The sequence below is a fragment of the Parasteatoda tepidariorum genome, chromosome 4 (genome assembly GCF_982258835.1).
Source record: "Parasteatoda tepidariorum strain Cologne lab strain chromosome 4, Ptep-v5.0, whole genome shotgun sequence".
Lineage (NCBI taxonomy): Eukaryota > Metazoa > Arthropoda > Arachnida > Araneae > Theridiidae > Parasteatoda > Parasteatoda tepidariorum.
This window is the reverse complement of record NC_141758.1, coordinates 88,262,764-88,284,932: the sequence shown is the minus strand read 5'-3', so window position 1 is coordinate 88,284,932 and position 22,169 is coordinate 88,262,764. Positions and strand designations below refer to the sequence as shown.

The window sequence follows — 22,169 nt, the reverse complement described above, 5'->3', positions numbered from 1 at the left end:
AACCGATTTTTCATAACATTGATTTGCCAAAACTTAGTATTCCTCAATATGCAACAGATGGCGTTATTTTCTGAAAAATGGACATAAATCGTTTTCCCTTTTGTTCTTCAATTATGTAAGGCGTTTCTTTTGAAGCATTTTTGATGTAAAACTGGCAATAGGGGGCGATTCGCAAACAATATTTCAATCGACATTTCTTGTTTTAGTATATTATGAACTATAAAATGTACAAAGAAAAGCATAATTTTTTTGAAATGACAAGTTACTAATTGTACATATTTTAATATTTTCTTTGGGGGAAAAAATGAGTCACTTGCTTAGGAAGGGTGTGGCGAAATTTGAAACATGCTAATCAATTCAGGTTACAATCGTTTGTTAGAATAAATTAAAATTGTGTATTGAATATTTTGAAAAGAACTATTCAATTAGGTGGAAGCTAAGTCTCCTATGAGGTGATAGTGGGAAACTTTACCATTTTAAATGGGTAGAAGTATCATGTTATACATCACTCGAATGTCTGTTTCAAGTTCAACTTTTAAAGCAAAGTTGTTGTTCTTTTTAGTAAATAATGAATAATTGACTTAACCTCTGAACTGCAATGATTAAAGCACTGAACGGATGTAATGTTGAACTTATTGTTATGTTGAGGATTCAACCCCCAGTGGTAGCTTGAAGCCCTTCCAGCTTCAGATCGATGGGCACAAGCATGTTTGGTAAGTAAAGGCGGTCTATGCACAATACCGACCACACTGCCACAATCATGTCGTTGAACTGGAAATTGTGGAGTCGTAACCTCCATGAAACCCTGTTAATATAGCAACAGAGACGATGGCAGAAAAAATTTGGTTTACCGAATAATAGTTTCCCATACAGGATGTTCCCATAAGGAATCAGCCTGACAGCATTAGACTGGGTGTTCTATAATAACAGCCCTCAATATATATCACCATAAGAAATAAAATCAGAAAGTTCACTCCATTAGGGTTCCAAAATCGGTGTTCAAATAAATAAAAAAAGAAGTTATCAAAATCTAACGATTCAGACTTGAAGAAAGCCAGATTAAATTACAGATTGAACCTATTCAATTGCAGGAGGAAACCGAGAGAAGTTGAAGGAAAATAATTAAAAATTCCATTAAGTTTCATCCGGCAATTAAACTGGTTTAGTTCTTTTTCACCCAACCTTCTTCGTAAATGATTTGACAGACCTTGATATCGCTCTTATATTATATACCTACATGATGTAGGTATATAAAATAAAGATTAGTATGAACATAACTACTCTTTAAATATATTCATTAATAAATTAAATTACATAATTATAGATTAATAATGTGCCAAATGCATGTGATATTAAATTTAAAAAAAGAAATAAATGTTCTCAATACTTTTATTAGCAAAAAACTCGTTATTTAGTATAAGAATAAGAGAATTAGCTTAATCAATATTTGTTACAATTTGTTCACTGTTATGCTTAATATTTATTCAAGCAGAATGAGTTGTCTTTTATATTCTTAACTCACAATTGCAGTGTTAATATAAACCATAACTCACAATTATAGTTCAGAGAGACATAATATGGTACATATAGAGTATTAAAATGGCTTCTGCTTTTATACATTTTCTTGCATTTTTGAATACGCATAATGCATTAAAAAAGTATCGAGCCCACAGAATTCGGAGTCAAATTACATTTTTCTTTTAAAACACTACCAGCTAAGCTGAAATCTCCTACACTCGTTGTTCAACTGGCTGGTATACTTGTAATTTTACTTGCTATTTATTAGAGCTAAATTACGAAAAGAAGAATATTTCCACTATGTCAATGAATATTCATTTTCAATTTCTCTTTTTAGAGAAATAAACTGCACTTTATCATATAATTCATGAATTTGCTATTAAATTTGCTTACTCATATAATTGCTTACTGGTGCTTCATACCATACCATTAGCATCTAACTGTTTCATGAGAATCAAACTCTTACGGCCTTTTTGTAGTTTTGCATAATTATTTTTCTTAAATATAATTTTTAAACTTTGACTGCGCACAGGGTTCGAACCCCGGATCTTCGGGACCAGCAATTTGTTACTTCATACCAACACTTAACAGCACCGGTCAACCTAGCTGCCTGACTTATAACAAGTTTTATAAGTAATTTCTGCGGTTTGTCAAGATAACCATATAATGCTATGTGTGCCCCCTAATTTGTTCATAATTATTTCTTATGACATAGTAAGATATTGTGTTATAGTATTTCTGACCGAGTTTCAGAATTATAAGTTAATTACGCTTGCATTATATACTACAAACAAAGGAATATTTTATTTACGTTACAATATAGTTAAATAAATAAAAAAAATATTTTTCTTAAATATTATTTTTGAAAATAGACCATGTTCAAGGTTTGATTCCCGGTTCCTTGGGACTAGCAATTTATTGCTTTATGCTACTTAACATTACCAGTCCACCTGACGGTCCGACTTATTACAAGCTTCTCCAAAAAAATTTCCGCCCTTTGTCTAGTTAACCACATTCTGCCTCATTTGCGCACTCGCCAATTTGTCTATAATTATTTCCTTTGTTATGGTACTATATTACGTTATAGTATAATATCAGACTAAGTTTCAAAATTGTAAGTTAATATTAAAGGGGAAAACGGGGTATTGTGGATGGTGTTTTCAATAGAAATAACAATCAATACAATCACAATCAATAATAACAATAACAACCTCGAGCTCGGCACCTACTCTAGTTCCGGTTAAAAAGTTTGTAGCTGCTTACTACATGTTATTCTGACAGGCGATGTTTTCAAACGGATAATTTTGTTTTCAATAAAAGAAATAAATTAGATAATTTATGAGCTCAAATCTGCCATATTTCATAAGATATTAATGTTAATATGTAATTCTGGTGAGTTTGAAGTGAAAATTTGTTTTAGTTTTTTAGAGATATGTTGTTAAAAAAGGTGACATGATTGCTAGATTTTGAATAACTCGCTTTTTTGGCAGTCTTGATATGACCTCTTTCCATAAGTTTATTACTGTTTGCTCTTGTTGCAAGCTGTGCACCATCTTACGTTAGTGTTAACATTTTTAGCATTGTAAACACCAGTATTGTTAGCATTGTAAACACAAGTAATAAGTAATCAAATACATTGTTTGCAAGAATCTCAAAACACAATGATGCCAAATGGCTTTAAAATACAACGGAAACAGTAACCCGGAAATTTAGGTGCTACCGAGCTTGCAGCGTTCCCTAGTGCAGAAAACACCATCCATATATATGCATTATACGAGCAACAATTTCCTATATTTGACGATGATATCATCTACGCACTTAAATAAATAATAATATTAGAAAAGGAATATTTTATTTACGTTACAATATGGAAAAATAAATATTAAAAAATTACTTTTCTTAAATATAATTTTTATAAATTAACCACGTTAAAGGTTCGAACCCCGGACCCTCAGGACTAGCAATTTGTTTGTTTCATACCACTTAATTCTATGGGTCCACCTCGCGATCCAATTTCTAAGAAGCTTTTTAAGTAATTTCTGCGATTTGTCAAGGTAACAATGTCATGTCAATTGTGCGCTCCCTAATTTATCGATAATTATACACTTTGGTATGGTAGTATATTGTGTTATAGTGTATCTGATCGAGTTTCAAAATTATTGGTTATTATTATCGGGAAATATGGTGTATTATATGTAAACAGTATATGAGCTCGGATATACAACAGAGGCCGATAACTAAAATATCTACTAAACATCACAAAGTCGTGACCCCCAACTTTCTGACATTTATTTCTTGGATATTCAGATATCCTGGAGATCTCTGTCTGTTTTGGGAATATCCAGTTCTTTTACGTTTAAGAAATATCTCACAGATGTGTTGAGGATTTGTGAAGATTACTTCTAATTTTTTTCCCAACCAAATTCCCCGCTTCATGAGTAACTGGACACGATTCATTAAAATGGGCTGTGGTTACCAATTCCAAACACCTGCTATTCTTCCTGCTCTTTAGAACATTTTTGTGCTCTTGCAATTTTCTTCTTCTGGTGCTATTTGTTCTCAGGCCGCATTCTACTTTATAGAAGAGGCGAAATTCATACTCATATTGCCTCTTTTTTTTTATTCCATTTTCTGCTTTTTTTAAACATTCCTTATTTCTCCCGTCCGGTTTAACAATCTTTTATTGAAAAAAAGACAGCCGAATGATAAATAATTTACTTTATTTTTCCGCTTTACTTTGTTCCAAACATGAAATTGTTTACATAATTTCATTCATTGTTAAACAAAAAATATTTTCACAACCGACAAACTTTTATGAGAAGATTCCAATCTTCCATCCAAAGCATGATTATCGTAAAATACCCTCGCTATTCCTAGGTTTCTTCATGAACAAAGTAAATTACAGACCCATGTTTAATTGCTAATCAATGTTTTATTATTAGTATTAGTAGTAGTAGTATGATTTACGTTTGGATATGAGCTGAAAAATTTTCCGGCACCATTCATCACAAAGAAAATTTTATAGACTCGATTTACCGATCCATAGAAAAAGATAAATTCTTCGCATGTATCCAGAATAAATGGAAAAGAATTCGAATGAAAAACAACAGGGTATATTTTCTCTGGGGAAACTTCCGAACTTTTTAGAAATTTAAGATGGAACAGTTTAACGAAAACAAATACCACACACCTTCGATCCCTTCACCCACTCGTTGATCGATGCCGTTGCCAGTGATGCTTGACTTTGGTATTTTACTGGTAACCGTTTCTTTACGGTCAGTCCACTACAGGACTTGCGAGACAGGCAGGACTTCCACTACAGGCATTTCACCAATCAGATTGATGATGATGGTCCTTGATGGTGATCAGAGTTGCGTGAATCGTGAGCAGTAAAAATAACTCTTATTTTCCGCTCATATTTTTTACTTACAGCGTGAACAGCTCCTAGGAGAAATGGTTCAATGTATAGTTTTCAATGTACTGCTACTTCCATTAAAATATTGGTGGTATTTCGAAAGTTGTTTACTCTTGATAGTTCGTGATGTCAAACTTTAACAATTGTGGAAGTTTGTTGCGAAAAATTGTATATTAATACGAAAAAATGTTTACACATATTTAGATGCACATTTTCCTAAACTTTTCTTTCATATGATGTTTATATTTCCTCATTGGATATTAACTTCTTTCTGTTTACTAATATGTAAGTCCCTGGTTAATATCCTCTCCTTTTTCATGTAATTGTTATTCCAATATGTTTGTTAAAGCTATTTATTGTTTGGTATTTTTTATTCAATATCAAAATTTTTATTGCAGAAATTAATTTGTAATGCATCGAAACGAGACTAAACAGAAAAAAGTTCATTGGATACCACCAGGTAGAACAAGCAAAGATTATGTTCCCTCTAAGGAAAATGTAAGTTCGTGAATTAAGCAAAGGTGTTTAATATTTCAAGAAGATTTCCATATAAGTACCTGCATCAAATTTTGACGACAAACAAGCGATAATTTAAAAACAACATATCAGAATGGGGTTAATTTGAAGGGTATACTTGTATAGAAGAATTTTTCTTCTTCTTATATTTTGCTAGAACAAAAAACCCTGTTGAGTCGTGGCAATACTCAGAGGCGTAAACTGGTTCTGATTCGGAATTATCTTCTAAACTAAAATAAAGATTTTTCATTTAAATAGGTTCCTGTTTGTAGTTAAATTCAATGTTTGTGGATTTTTTTCCCCCAGCTTTGTATTTAGGTGTGTGTGTGAAGGATATCTGCATTTTCTTAGTTATAGAACTTTTAAATTTACTTCAACACTTTTTTCTACCAGTAGTTTATTACTGGGATTTCAATGACATTGTTTTTCTATGAAATAAAGTTTTAATTTTAAATTTATTAAAGATTATTTGCTTTTGCAATAATTTTATGTCTGTAATTTTTAAATATATTGATGCAGATTCGATTCCATGCAGATTCAATGGCCTCAGACAACAAGATCATTTTCATATTTCTTCTTATAAAAATTTCCAGTTATCCGGGTGTGTGAATCAACTTTTCAAATCCCTTGAATTGTTTTAAAATCTGGGGTCAACTTATACATTGGTAATAAAGTCAGGTATTCGTTTATCAGGAAATATCGATAGGGGAGATTTCCATATCCTGATCTGTGGCAGAATAATCACAGGCCTGGCAACTTACGACAATGCCTTGCAAGAAACTAAATTACTGCCACTGAAGGAGACTAACTTGATAGATATAACTCCTAGACACTCTCAGGCAAACCTCTATATCGGGGTATCTTTCTTAACCTGTGGCTCATGAACCCCTAAGGGGTCCATGAGTTATATTTTGGGGGTACGCTGACTACTCCTAATTTTTAAAACGTTTGGAAGCCTACCCATTGCTTGTAAAGTGAGTTATGGCAGCTATAATTCTGTTTGCTACAGTGTATCATTGTGAAGTGAGATTTTCCACAATTGTGACAGTAAAAACATAACATCGAAATCGATTGAATGTTGAACATGATATGCCCGTTTGCTTTGTTGAAAACTATCCCCCAATTCAATTTGTTAAGTAAAGAAAAGCAGCAGCAAACTTCAAATTTAAAATTTTAATTCTAAAAATTTTGTATATTATTAAAATAATAAAATTAAATGTTTTCTGATAATTGACGTTTTTTGCAATTATTTTTTTCACAGGGGGTGGTCCGTGACTTCTTAAGTATTTTTAAAAGGGGTCCATTATATCAAAAAGGTTAAGGAACACTGCTCTATATGTTTTATTTTTAAATTTTCAAGTTAAAAATCCAATCGACACAGTATAGAAATATCCCCTATCGATGCATTAAAAACAATGAGATGACTGACTTTGTATTAATCTATCCCTTTAAAAAACTATTTTAATTTTTATTGTAATATTATCTAAAATTTGACTGGCAAAATCTTGTCCTATCATATGATTATTTTCTGTAATTCAAATGAGTAGGTTTGAAAATTATCAGCACATTACGTGTTTAAAGCAATCACTAATGAAATATGTCCAACCTCAAAGTTATGAAAATATAATTCATGATCTTAAACACTTTTTATTGCAGCAGTCTCTGAATTCATCATTTTTATTTAAAGTGACTTATTTGAAATTCTGAAAGTTAAAAACCTAATGTTTCTAAGATTCTTTTAATAATATGTTTTATGTAGTCTCTTTGCTAGTTAAAAATTTTTTGGAATTATTTGATATAATTTTATAATTACTTCTGTTTCATGTAGCCGAATAATATCAAGTTATATCGTAAAAGTATCCTGAAAACCTCAAGTGATAATTGTGTTCTAACCATGCACTTTTCTAAACTTAATGTAACTTATGATGTAGAGGTGAGATTTTTTTTTCTTTTAATTTATATGAATATTATAATTAGCTTAACATTCATTCCATGGCAGTTTGGAATTTAATTTTATATATTGGTTTGCCATATGTTTCATGCAGGTTTCAAATATTATATAATATTATGCAGATTTAACTTCTGAATGCTTCATCAATAAGCATGGTTTTTATTACCTCAAGTTCAGATCTGTGTACCATGACTGTTTTACTTTGTGAATATTTCTTTATTTTTTACTCAAACTTTCTGTAATAATGAAGCCTTTAAAATAACATTATTTATTCTATATTAATGTTATTTTCATTACAATGTTTTATTTATAGTATAATACCTGATAGAAGCCTTGAGGCTCAGTACCCTGAATTTTACCTGCATTTTACCGGCTTTAATTTTCATTATTTTAACATTTTCTTATGCATGTTTAAGGTAGAATTTACTACTAAGGGGCTGTTCAAAAAGTACGTACACAAAAATGGAGACATTTTAACCCCCTCCCCCCCTTCGTACATAACCGTACACAAGGTCTTACTCCCCCCCTTAGAGTACGTATATTTTATTAGTCTACCCCCCTTTTTCATAAAAATTAAAATAATTGTGTTTTAAATAAAATTAAATATTTATTTAATATAATTTATTAATTTAAATTATTTAAACAATAACACCGAACTTTATGTACGTACTTTGTATAATACCTCCCCATCATACAAAATAGCAAATCCCCTCCCCCCCTTCGGGATGTACGTACTTTTTGAATGGCCCCTAAAGTGTTTAAACTAGTGGTGTGCAATCTTTTTGAGTAAAGGGCCACATGCGCAGCAGATTGACCAATGAAGGACCTCATGCCCAAATATTTAGACAGACATGTTGACAGCAATTATGGGTAATAATTGTTATATAAACATCATTTTTTTGACACCTTGAATACTAATTCTACTTTTTAGAATGTTAATGTTATAATTACTATATTTTTTTAAAGTTAATTGAAATTAGTTTTTGAAAACAGCTTCAAAATTTCTTCATGTTAATTTTTACAAGGTTAGAAGGCATCATTTATCCTCTGAGCTACATGTTGTCCGTAGATGTGATACAATGATCATATAAAAATCCATCTTTAACTGCATTTTACATATTGTTTGCATCATAATTGCTTAGGAACATGAAGGTTATTTCTTTTCTACAGAACTGTGCTTTCTTTTTGTTCATCAATTATTTATTTTTTGCTATATTTCATGAACAAATTAATGAATTTTATTGGCTAATTGAAGTTTCGTTTTTCTTTCCATAAAAAAATTAATGAAAAAACTTATTTTTCCATTAACTCCATCCTTTGCAACTTTTTTCCTTCCTTTTCCTTATGAATAAATTACTTTTCTAAAAAAAGGAAAATAATAGCTGGTAAATAATGTTAAAATCACAATAATTAGTATTAACTGTCCACTCTATGATAAAAAAAATTTCCAGCTTAAAATTTATCCTTTAGCAAAGTTTACAATTTTTATAAATACTTACAGATGGCATTTATAAATAATGGTATTTATCCATTTTGCTGATCCAAGTAAATTCAGCTATTGTTTAGATTTATTATAAAAAATACTTAGCATTGACAAATTAATCGCCTCTCAAAATTGAAAAGTATAGAATTAACCATTAATTTAAAGACTTCAAACAAGGAATAAAATCATGAAGTTTAAATTTTTTTATTCTTACTATTATTTCATTAATATATTTTCTTAATTTTGTTCAGTAAGATTGTTATGTTTCTTTTCTAAAAATTAAAACATTTTGTAGCTTTGAAACTTTTATCTTGTAATAGCATAAATGTTATAATTTTTTTTTGTTCTAGAAATCAAAAAATTCTTCTGCAGCTATTGAACGTTTATATTCTAAAGGAGATAGTAAAGAAATAGAATCAGTTTCTCTTAATGCATCATCTGATGAAAGCAAAGATGATTCATCTATTTATTTGAATGATATTAAGCAACAACATAGAGTACTTAATCTATATTACATGTCTCTCAGACCAGTTTTACAAAAGCATAAGAGGTGAGTATTTTCAAAAGTATTTTTTCAATTATTTGTTTTTCATTTAACTCTATAATTACAAGCTGTTGTGTTTCTGCAATAAATATTTTGAATAGTTGTAGAATTTATTGTTGTTTTTTTTCCATTGAAAAATTGCAATATATTTCAGTTCTATTTCCAATTCACGTGAAAAAAATTGATAACAAAATAACTTTTTTTTTCCTAAATAGAAAATAAACAGATTGTTGAAATTGATCCAAATATACATTCAAAAGATACACATATTTTAAGATTAACATTTCTAGCAATATTATTTTATTGAATATGATTGTTATATTCCGATATTTATTATATGCATATTTTACGAGCATTGATTTTCAAGTCAAGAAAAATTATGTGAGAGATAGTTTTATTTAATTTAAAAAAACATTTAAATTTTTGGTTATATATAAGTTCAATTTTAAAAATATTTATTTCTATGAAAATGTAACAAATATATGAACCTGGAATGAAATAATGTGATATTGAATACTGTCAGATAATTGAATAGTTATATCAATAAGTGATTGTCCTGAAATCTTCCATTACTGCCCCTTAGTTTATTTAACTTTGTTTTATTAGTTTTTTTTCTATGAAAATGAAAGTGTTTTGTGGTAATGTTAAATACATTAATCAGCAGCAGTATTTTTCTTTCTTTTTATAAACTGCTTATGTATTTAATTATAGTAAAAAAAAAAGTTACTATTATATAGTGCCCACACTTTTTTTTTTTTAGTGGGCTACAGCAAAATATTTTTAATACATTAGCTTAGTTTTTAGTTTATTTTACATTGATAATTTTCAGTACATTACTTTTTCTTTTTTGTTAATGAGCAGCATTAGTGCATAATATGTTTCAGAGATTAAAGAATTTCAAAAATTTATATTGCTCTTATATCTATTTTTATGTCAGATTTTTTCTTCAAAACTTTTAATAAATAAAATACTTAGTTACCTTTATATTCTCATTTAATTTGAGGTTGCTTTTAATTTGTTTTTAAAAGTTATTTTTTTAATGACTTAATAAGTAATATAATTTTATGCTTCTTTTATAGATTAATTGGAAATTTGAACATTCAAGATGATACTATTCAAGAGTTAGTATCTAAAGTTGAAACTGAACTTAACAATTTATTTGGATCTTTAGAAGATTTAGAGTTTTCAATTTCTTTATTTGAAAATGCAAGTATTTTATTTTAAAACTTAAAAAACTTAAAAAAAAAAAATTTGAATTTTCGCTAAAAAAAATTTTGTAAGTAAATATTTATAATTATTTGATCTTGAAAAAGTTAGATGTTTTTATTGATTAAAATCTTTTATTCTATTATGAATGCCGATTCATGATTTTTTGTATCTATTCAGAAACTTGCCAAGAAAAAAAATCATTTCTCTTTTTGGGAAAGTATTGAGATAAAACAAATATATACAGGAAGACAGTGTAGATTGGACCCAGGGGCTCTTTGGAGATGGTTTAATTATTTTAATACCATTAAATATTTTAGTTTGGTTTCTCCATTAACTTGTTGCACTACTAATATGTCTTACAAGAAGAAAAAAAATCACATAGTACAGTTAAAGTGCCATTTTTATTCCAACAAGTTGTTTTTTGGCACTAAGTGATTTCTTGAATTTTACTTCTAAAATTTGTTTCTATAAGAATAGAGCAATGAATTTCAGCTGTTATAATTATTAAAGAATAATTATAATACATAAAGGTTAAAGCTTTTACTTAATTACATGTAACTATTTAAAGCAATATACAATACACAAGAAATTATTGTGATCTTTTGTGAAACCTAGAACATAGGTTATGTTGGTCCATCAAAATAATTCAGAGAAACTTATTTATAAGTGATATTCTAGTTATTTTAATTTTACAGTTAATTGTCCCTTTTACAAAGTATAATACTTTTATTTCAAAGATATTTTTTAAAAATTCAAGTTAAAGTAGTCTGAAATAAAAACTAACAAAATTAAGAGCTGACACATATTTCATAAAAATTGCTTAAAATACGTTAAATTAATATTGTCTTCAAATATGCATTTTGTTAATTTTATTTACAAAATTACAATAGTTTTATTAACATTAAAGTATAAAATTTGTAAATATTGTTTTTTTTTACCTATTATTAAACTGGGGCAAAATTTAAAATTTTGTTCTGAACAAAAACTAATATTTTAATTAGAATATTTTGCAACTACAGTCTACAAAAGTTGCACAAAAAACTTAACTGTGTATATAAATTTAAGAAGAAACATTATCTAACATTACATTTTTTTAAAATAGTTATGACTAAAAGCAAAATTTTACAAGCATAAAATTTTGAGATTATGTTTGTATGTTTTTAATATCTTTATGTGAATTAAACTTGCATATTATGGTGATAAAAATAATTTTTATATCCAACGAATTTCTATACCTATAAATAATAATGCATGAGGATTATATAATTCTTATTTTTCAAGAATATCATTCAGGAAGTATCAGGCATAAATTCCTATACCTATAAATAATTATGCATGAAGATGATATAATTCTTACGTTTCCAGAATCTTATTCAGGAAGCATCGGGCATAAATTGCTATTTTTCAGGAATCTCATTCACGAAGTATCGGGCATAAAATCCTATACTTATGAATAATAATGCTTGAAGATAATATAATTCTTATATTTCAAGAATCTAATTCAGGAAGTATCAGACATCCCATTACACAATTACTGATCTATCTTTTCATTGCTTTAATTTGCTATAAATTATTTTAAATTTGTTATTAATAAAATTCAATAAATGATTGTGTATATTAAAAAGTATTTGTTATTCTTTACATTTTATGACTACATATTTTTTTAATCATTGAAAATGGTTTTTAATTTTAAGTGCTAAATAATATAATTCAATTACTTGTATTGGGCAAGATTTATCCTTCAGTATTGTTTGCGATTACATTTTTTGTTTGCATAGTCCAATGTCCTCCGTGTAGTGGGCCAACCTGCCTTGGGGGAGGGGGATAGGTTTATTCATGCTTCAAGGATTTTTTTGAAAATTATTATTTTTGAAAAAAATTTACCTACTGAGGGATTTGAAAAAAATCATTAATGGATTAAATAGAATTTTTATTGCGATAAAGAAAATGAAAAGTCGACCAACTAACTCCCTTTCCCTCTATTCTTAAGTTTTGAAAAAATAAAGTTGTGGTTGTCTAATTTTTGTTTCTATCATTGTTTTTATTTATTTTTAATAAGAAACTGAAAAAACATTTTCCTACTACATAGTATTGTAATTCATTTCTTGTCTATTTTAATATAGGCTTTGTCTGAAAGCAGTCATTCGGGTAGTCTCACACAAATCATTAAAACAAAAGATAATTTGTTGAAGAAACTTTTTGATTGCTATCATGACATCTTACGTAGTTTTCTAGTGGCTTTAGAAGAATTGAATTCACGGGATACTAAAGAACTTGAAAAAGAACGTGATGATTTTTTAAAACGATACCAGGTAAATACAGTTGGGAAACATTGAATTATTTTGTGCTTTATTATCCTTTGTTTATGTTCTTACTTTTTAAGCTTTGAATGATTGCTAAATACATATTCTAACAAACTAGCCATAATAGAGTAACAATGAATTGAAGATTTAAGTCTGAAACATTTTTTGTTAAAATTGTGTTGTTGCTTAGTTTTTAAAAATAAGTTTTAACAAAGTTTTTATGACATTTATTTAAATATGTTTAACAAGTTATTTGGTGTTTGTAAATAATTGATTTGTCAATTGATCCATCGACCATTCTTCAATTAGAAAGCCATATATTTTTTTATCCTCTCAAATGGTTGTGCTTGGGATAAACCTCACTCAATTTTCAACCAGCATAGGTTCTGAGCGTGAAAAAAGCCTCAATTTTTTTTATGATGAAACATCCACCTATCTAGAGTTTGACAGGAGTAAAAAGTTGTATAAAAGGTATGAACATTTTGAAGCAATAAAAATAAAAATTTCAAGACCACCACTGAGATTAAAAAATGTAACTAATTAATTTTGTTTTTATTTGTTCATGATTTTTAAATGTTTTGTGTTGTAAAATATCCAACTGGAGTATAACCATTGATTCTTATTATCAAATATTACATCTGATATTCTTGTGTGGATTACTTATTGAATAATATCTTAATTGACTACTTTAAATTATCAGAATTTAATTATTTAATTATCACTTTTATATATTAGTATATTATAAATATAAAATTTTTTGAAAGCCTTTGCACCAAGGTTGGTCGAAAATCAAAACTTTTGAGCTTCTACAAAATTTTGATATTAGCTTTTTAAGAAAGAAAAAAGAATTGTTGTATAGCATTTTCCATTATTTTAAACTATAAAATTATACTAGCTTGTCAAAAACCCAGTTAATTTATATTACTAATTTTATTTATTGTATTATTTGCGCATATTTGTGTGAGCAACAACAGATTTATCACAAATATCATCTTTTTTTTTTTGTAAGTCACATTGAAATCTTTATTTTGTTCATACGGTATTGTATTGTAATCCCTGTTAAAATAAAAATGATGTATTTTAATCTAGTATTTCATGTTTAAATATGTACTATACTATGCTTGATTTTTATTTTCAGGCTCAAGAGAAAAAATACCGATCACAAGCCGCTGTAGTTAAAGACTTAGAAAGGCAGTTATCCATTTTGCAAGTTAGTACATACATATTTCTAATATTTATTGAATGCTCTCTGAGAATTTACATCATTCACATAAATTAAATATTTTCATCATAAAATTATAGTTAATGAAAATAATGAATAAACTTTTTTTTAAAGTTCAATAATTGGATAATAATCTAGGTTAAATGAAGCTCTCGATTTTCGTACGGTGGGTTTACAACTTGATTCTTATGGGAAAATATTTATTAATATGCAAAATTTTTATTTATACACGTTTGCATTGAATTATCTTCAAAGACTTTGCATCTAAACATGAACCAGGAGGAAAATAAGGTCAATGCTTTCCACAATAAATGAGTGTCAAAATAAGACTCGTCAATAGAGGAGAGTGGGATATTCAACCACCTCCTTGGTTTTGATCTTAAGTCAGCATTTTTTAATTTTTCAAGTTGATAGGGAGGAATATTTTTTAATTGTTAGTTGTGCGGATTTCGGATTACATAACCTAAGAGCAGGCAAGTGCCAAAATGTCAACTTGGTGTTAGCCCGAACACAGTAAATAATAATCCCATCTAAAATTCAGATGAAGTCCCAGATAAGTAAAATATCGATAAGCTGTTGAATGTTTTTGTTCAGATTTTTTGTAGATGGAATTCAGCATTTTCAAGATTTCCTCCAGATTGCAATTTCATGTCTGAGCCTACTTGGCAAATCTTGGGGTACAATGTTCGTTCTCTAATTAATATTAATCAACAAAGCTACCGAACTGTGATAATCTCAATGAAAGATAACAGGCCAAATTATTGACAGCCAAGGCTAAAATTCTGTCTGCTGAAATCCCAAGATTGTGGTGCAGATGGATTTCAACAATTTTGAGATTGCACCAGGTATCAATTTTCTCCCATACCCGACTATGCAAAATAAACTTTGTGTGCGAAGTGTGTTTTTCAATTTATATCCACCTCCAAAAACTACTAAGCTGATAAGAGATAATTTCATGGCAAGATAACCAAACAAATTATTGACAAGCTGATACACTAACTTAGGGGGGCACAACCTTTTTGAGTGAAGGGCCACTTGCACAGCAGGTTGGCTAACGAAGGGCCGCCTATGTATTTAGACATGTTAATGACAAATGTAGAAATGTTTATTTAAACATTAGGGTTCCATTTTTTTAGCAATAAACCTAGTAATATCAATAACTTAGTAGTGTTCCATTATTAGAATTCATTCAAAAATAAAGAAAACTTATAATTTTTTTTTACAAAAAAAAAACTTGCTATTTTTATCATATGAACAATAGATTTATCAAAATAAATAAACATTGAAGAAAAGAAATGTATTTTTTTTATCATATCATGCAATATGAAAATTCATTTTAGAATTAAATTCTAGTAAATTAAAAAAAACTGCAATGCCCACAGAATGAAAGTAGGAAAAAGTTTAGTCTTAATTAAGTAATATAAATTCAAATTAAATATTTTAATTGAAGGAAATTTATAGGTTTTAAACAAAAGCCTAAAATAAAAACAAAACTGTGATAGTTCAAAATAAAATTCAATGCTTATTTTGTAATGTACTTTATTATTTTATTTTATTAATTATTAGATTTTTTTATATTGTGAACATTTTCCTTTTTTTTTATCGAAAAAGATCACTTAAGCAACAAAAAATTGAAATCTAAACTACAAACAGTGAGCAGTTTAAAAATTCACGTTTTCTGCCATTTTATGAATTTTTGAAGTTGCGATAACATTGTATTTAAATTAGGGAGGGATGTAACGAGTATTTGGCCCTTTTGTTAAAAATTCAGTTGGTTGAATGATCAGTCAAATATTCGGCAGAATATTTTTTAGAAATGTATTTTTCCAAGTTTTTTTTTTTTTTTTTTTTTGAATTTTTATAGATATTACTTTTTTTTTTTTTAAAATTATAATCAGACAAGTCAATTTTGTTATTTTTTCGATGCTTTGAGAATTGAGAAGGATTTTTTTCCATTTTTTGCTGTTTTTGTTATAACCCAGCATTTTTAACAGAACGTCTCATACTATTAATTTATCATCACTCTTTCCCTGTACTGTAATATAAATAACCAGTAACATAGAAAAGTGTGATTTTAAGCATTAAAATTTTGTTTCAGGAACTAAGAAAAATTTGTTTTTTTTTTGTTTTTCTTTTTCAAGGCATTTTTATTATGACTCAGCATTTTTTTAAAAAATAAAGTTACTAATAAAATTTATTTTATAGCATTTTTTTTCTTCTAAAATTATGGCAATGAGAAAAATTTAAATTGAGATTTTCGGCATAAGATTTTCATTTAAAAAATTAAGAACATTTTTTCTATCTTTTTATTTTCTTTAAATAAAAAAAAACTTTTTTTAGACGTTTTCATTATAACGCACTAATTTTAATAGTATTTCTGTTGACATAATTCTTTTTTCTTGGCTTTTTCTGGTAATTGAAAAACTAAGATGTTCAGCTTTAAAAAAAAATTTCAAAAATTAAGATTGATTTTTATGTTCTCTGTTTCGCTCTTCGACATTTTCAAAAACGTTCTTGATTGGTCTTATTTTTTAGAGTTAATTTATGAATACGTTTTTCCAGGAAATATTATTCTGAGCATTGAAATTTTTGTTTCAGTGTTGCTATGCTGCTAAAAGATTTTGCTATTTGGCCCCAAGTGTATGGCGTTCAGTCGATTTTTTCTTCTTTTTTTTTTTGCCGAATATTTGGTTTTTGATCAAATCACAATTCATAACCACATTCGACCAAATCATATTCGTTGCGGAAATAAAAACGAAGGAAAAATAACTAGGATTTACGATAAAACTGTACCGAAATACTGTATCAAAAAGGGATTATTTAATTGCGCGATTAACAATCACGTGTCGTAATAACATCATAGTTAAATAACGGGATCGTCAATATCATGTGGAAAAGTATAGAAATAATTGGGAAAAAATATATTTATGCTGAACTCAGCACGAATAAAGCGTGTCAAATGCATGATTTAAAATTTGTATGTCGTAATAGAATAATTGGAATTTTTTATAATACGTGGGAACGTATAGCAATAACTGCCGAAAAAATTTTTGAAAGAAAAGAAAGAATTCCAAAAAAAAAGATTAAAAAAATCACTTAGATTTAAGATGAAATCGTCACAAATAAAGTGCACAAAAAGTAATTATTTAAATTTGCGGTCTGAAACTCGCGTCATAATAAAAATTCGGGATTTTCAAAATCACGTAGGAAAGCAGAAATAACTGTTTAAAAAAATCATCTATATTTACGATAAAATCGGCTTAAAGAAAGCGCATTAAACGAACATTTACTAAAGAATCTGTAAAAATTGATTGTGTCAAAACGTGATGATTTAAAAGTGCGATTAAAAATTGCCATTTTTTAAAATTTTTTTATTGTGTTCAGAAGCTCTCGCGGACCGCACTTCAGTAGTCAAAGGGCCGCATTTGGCCCGTGGGCCGCAGGTTGTGCACCCCTACACTAACTTGTCTAAAATTCTGCTGCTGTTAGATATTTCAAATGTATTGATATTTTAATTTAGATAGATTTCATCCAGGTCGTAATTTTGTTATCTGTGTGTACTATGTCTGTTTTCCAATTAATGTCCTTCTCTGAAAATAACAAGATTCAGAATGCATCCAATATTAAGTCCACTTATACTTTAGAATTTGTCCTTAGTTTTAAATAGTTAGGATCAGAAATTAATTGCCAAAATAACATTTTATGTAAAATGAAGCAAAAAATTTTGTTTGCCATTAAAGCTTTTTATAGGTAAAAAAATATATCTTTATAACATTATTAAATAATGCTAAACCAGTCACCCAATCTATTTTTAATGTAATAGAATTTGTGGTATTAAAGCTACTTATGTAAATTTAATTTGAAGAAAGTGTGAATTTATTCATTTGTTTTTTTTTTAAATATTTTTTATCTTTCTGTTATTTTTTGCCTCAGTCATAAAATGTTGCAGGCCTTTTGAATTTCTGAGGTTGGCAAATCTGTAAAAGAATTTAAAAGAATTGTTAACAAACAAGGAGTTTTGCTCTGATAGCATCAAATTTTCCTTCTGTCTACTCGTATAGTCACTGATTAAATATTGATACTTTTATTGTAATTATTAAGTAAACTTTAATTTATTATTATCTTAATTTGACTCTTCTTTCTCATCCTTGAACGTCATGAATAAAAATTTATTTAAAAATATACAGTAACTGTTCATTTGAAAACTTACCACCTTGAATAATTTTTTAATTAGTACAATTTTTAAAAATTGCTTAAACACATCAATTTTGTTTTGGATTGAGACATTTCAAAACTCACCCTAATCTTAAGGAGAAGTTTTCCCTTCTTCTAAAAAAAAATGAAGTGGTGGTTCGAAGTATTATTTTTTTTTTGCTTGGTGATCCATGGAGATTAAAAGATTGGTGAGCTTTGCTCCAAAGTTATTATAATTGAGCAAATTTAGAAGAATGTTTCCTTATCTAATGACATGGGCCAACTGGTTTGGTTTCAGAATGCAAACTAGTTTTGTATTATGTAAAAAGTAATTTCCTAGGTGACTAAATATTTATTTTATGGCATAAATTAAAACTTGTAAATATTTTTCTTCAAATTTTAGGGTAAATATCGTGCTGTAGAGGGTTACAACACAACACTTGAAGACACAAAAGCTGAATTCCAAAAAATGATCCACCATAAAGATGTCCAAATTAAAAACTTAACCTCTGAATTGACTGTAAGAAAATGTACCCTTATTTTCTCCTCTTAACTTTATCCACTTAAATATATAATTTTTGATGAATTCAAAACTCAAAGTTAAAAAACAGTTAAAAGTTTTACATTTTAATACAATAATCATTTATTTTATGCCTATTTTCATTAGAAACTCTCCTTGAAAGGTGATGATACAAAATGGATTGAGTTACTGGAAGAAATTGAAATCAAACATGAAACAGAGAAGCAAGCTTTAAAGAAAGCTATGAAGTGAGTTTGCATTTATCTAGATGAGTTTCATTTATAAGATAATATTTCTTCCTTAGTATTCAGTTTTTGTACAATAATATTTTACATAAAAATTGTGAGCATAATATAGTATTTAAACATTTTTATTGTGATCTTTTACAGAGCTCAAAAATTAGCTCAAAAGCTATATAATGAGGATAGAAAACATCAACTTAAAGCACTTGAAGAAGAAAAAGAGAAAAAGGTATGCAATATTATAAATATTTTTGTAAGTAGTTAGCTACCATGTACTCTCTTATTCTTTTTCAAATTACGGGTAAAAGTTCTTTCATTTAAAAAAAATAATAATAAAAATTACACTTTTATCTATCAAAACTTAACTTTAAATTACTTTTTTTTACTCTACTGTTTCTGTCATACTTAACACATATCCGTCCACATGACAGAAATTTTCTAGTCAATCACCCAAAGGTAAATAATGAAATTTATACTGCAATAAATAATTACTTGTCAAAAAATGCCAGAATTTGGTCAATGTTGGACAATGGAAATGCTGGACAGATGTTTGTTAAAACAAATTTTTACCATCAAGATTAGTTAATCTTATATTTTAAATATTTTACAGTGTTTTCATCGCAGAAAAAAAATGGGTGAGAATTCCTTACCCTTTTTCAAAAACAGGGTGAGATTTCAAAAGTTAAGTGAGATTTCTAAAAATTAAAAAAAAAAAAAAATCACAAAAAGGCTTGGGAAAAAAATCATTTCTTTAATTATAATGCATTTTTAACATCTTCTAATTTTTAAAGCATTGAATATTTTTGCTGCATCATCATATGGAATATGGAAATACATCTACTTTGTCATCAGCTATTCTCATTAGGTTGCTCAAATGCGTATTTGTTTCGTTTTGATAGTTTCTACCCACATTTGTTTAATTTGTCCGTTTCGAAGTAGAAGATATTGCTTTTACAAGGTATTTGTCCATCTTACATTAATGCGCGAAAAATTTGAACGTCTTACATGAAGAAACCTTACCTACAGTAAACACGTGGTTGCAGAGAAATGCGTTCTGAAAGAGGTTCCGTCGTTTGGAGGGATGGTGCTCTGTTGTCCTTAAAGGTTCTGAACAATACTGGTAAATTGGGAAGCTAGATAATGGGGCAGATGTTGAAAATAATGAAAGATCTAGGAAGAAAAATGAAACGGATTTTATTCTAAATGGCGCAATGAGAAATTTTTTTCAAAATGCGAGAAATTTGCGAATTTTGAAATTGGTTTATAGAATGCGCGAATTTCTCGCGGTAATAATTTTTTAATGTGAGAAAAGAAAAAAATATTCGAGATTCTCTCGCTGTAGTGAAAGCACAGTTTTATTTTTTTAAAAATTTCTACTAATTTTATTAGCTCAATAATTCTAAATATTTTTTCCATTCCCTCTTTATCATTAGGGAAAGATGTTAGTTAACTTAGCTGATGAAAGAGATAAATTACGAGTGCAGATGACTATGATAAATAATGAACTTGTGTGTGCTAGGAATTCTATTGAAGAAATTAAAAGGTTAGTCAATATCTTTAAGGTGTGACCTTTAAAATATTTGTTGAAAATTATGATAATTATTATTTTTTTTTACTTTATATTATGTCTATTTTCTCATTTTTAAGCCAAAATTTGAAGCTACAAAACAAGCTTAGTGAATGTGAAATAGATTTTAGAAACCAACTTCAAAGGGAATCTGAAGTTTTAAAAAAGCAGTTGCAAGAAAAAGAAGACAATGAATTGAAATTAAAGGTTAGAATTAAGAAATATGTGAATTTGCTTCATGTGATTTTAATCATAAAAAGTTTACGCCTATATGTTTTAGTAAGATAACTTGTGTGTTTTTTGTTGATAGTGTCAAAACTGCATTGGGCATCGGTGTAATTTTATTACTATTGTTATTTTTACATGAGAATAACTTACTTTTGTTTTATGAATTAGCGGGAATATTTTCTTGATATTTCTCAGCAATTTATAATTAGCTTACTTACTTTTTTATTTTCTCAAAGCAGTAGGCAGGTAGGTTTTTGTTCTTTTTAATCTTGAAAGTTTTTATCTTAATCTGAAGAAAGTAAAGCTATTATGCACACAAAAGTGTAAACATTACTTTTTAAAGATTAGTAGGAGTGAATTTAATTTGCATTTATATTTAAACGTTAGTTCAATCCCCCAATTCAATCGTAAATGTTTCGTCTGTAGATTTTTTACTTATTTGTGGGTTAACCATGACCTTGGTGCCACTGCCTCAAACTTGCTGTGTATAATAAAGTGACCAGCACTAACAAAATAACTGGATTTAAAAAATCAGCGACTTTTAATAGTTGATGAACAATTATTAACTTTATGAACAATTGCAATTTCAAAGCATGCTGAAGCCATTCTTTAATAAAATTATTGTTATTTTGTAAAGTAAAATTTTTGTAAGGCATAAATTGCATTTTCTTGTCTAAATATTTAGGGCTTTTATTTTTTCAAGATTTGAAAGCAAACAAATAACAAATTTTTATTTTATCTAATAGACAAAAAGAAAAACATTTTTATTCTGATCCTTATGCACAAAAAAAGGAAAGTTACAGGTACGGCTTACACTTTGTCAGGAAATTGAGGAATGTGAATTATAAGTTTTAATAGGAAAAGAGTGTTTTTGTGACTTTATGAACTTTGTGAATTAAGAAAAATCTAGAATGCTTATCATAATTCAATGTCAATTATCATCATTCATTCAATCTTTAATTTTATATCTTGCTAATCAAGTAAATATGCTGATATTTTAAAAGCCTTGTGTTAATTAAAATGTAACTCATCTTTAAATAAAATGTCAAATATAGATTCAGTAAAAATAAATTATGAATGTGGTGATCAATTTAACTTTTAGATTTTATTTCGAAACATTCTTTCTAAGCTTCATTATTATTTTCCAAAACTTCTGGAAATGGCTGGTTGTGCAACTACACAACATATTCATACTTATTTTAAATATGGTTGTGCCATTGCATACTGAAATAATTAAGTTAGGTTTAATTTTAATAA

At 28.0% G+C, this 22,169-nt stretch overlaps 1 protein-coding gene across 4 annotated transcripts in view; it reads left to right on the top strand.

Moving 5' to 3' along the window:
* The first annotated feature begins 5,008 nt into the window (after positions 1 to 5,008).
* The window catches only part of LOC107448010 (uncharacterized), a 31,847-nt gene continuing 14,686 nt past the window's right edge, over positions 5,009 to 22,169 (top strand). For 2 of the 4 annotated variants that reach the window (XM_071182603.2, XM_043039928.3), the window contains exons 1-12: positions 5,009 to 5,218; positions 5,332 to 5,431; positions 7,278 to 7,382; positions 9,234 to 9,433; positions 10,507 to 10,633; positions 12,760 to 12,948; positions 14,078 to 14,149; positions 18,759 to 18,875; positions 19,023 to 19,123; positions 19,265 to 19,346; positions 20,551 to 20,660; positions 20,765 to 20,891. In XM_071182603.2, the coding sequence (XP_071038704.2) occupies positions 5,345 to 5,431; positions 7,278 to 7,382; positions 9,234 to 9,433; positions 10,507 to 10,633; positions 12,760 to 12,948; positions 14,078 to 14,149; positions 18,759 to 18,875; positions 19,023 to 19,123; positions 19,265 to 19,346; positions 20,551 to 20,660; positions 20,765 to 20,891 (1,317 nt within the window). In that variant the 5' untranslated portion in view covers positions 5,009 to 5,218; positions 5,332 to 5,344. The remainder of the gene's footprint in view (positions 5,219 to 5,331; positions 5,432 to 7,277; positions 7,383 to 9,233; positions 9,434 to 10,506; positions 10,634 to 12,759; positions 12,949 to 14,077; positions 14,150 to 18,758; positions 18,876 to 19,022; positions 19,124 to 19,264; positions 19,347 to 20,550; positions 20,661 to 20,764; positions 20,892 to 22,169) is intronic. The other 2 variants (XM_043039930.3, XM_087161577.1) reach the window with 2 other exon arrangements.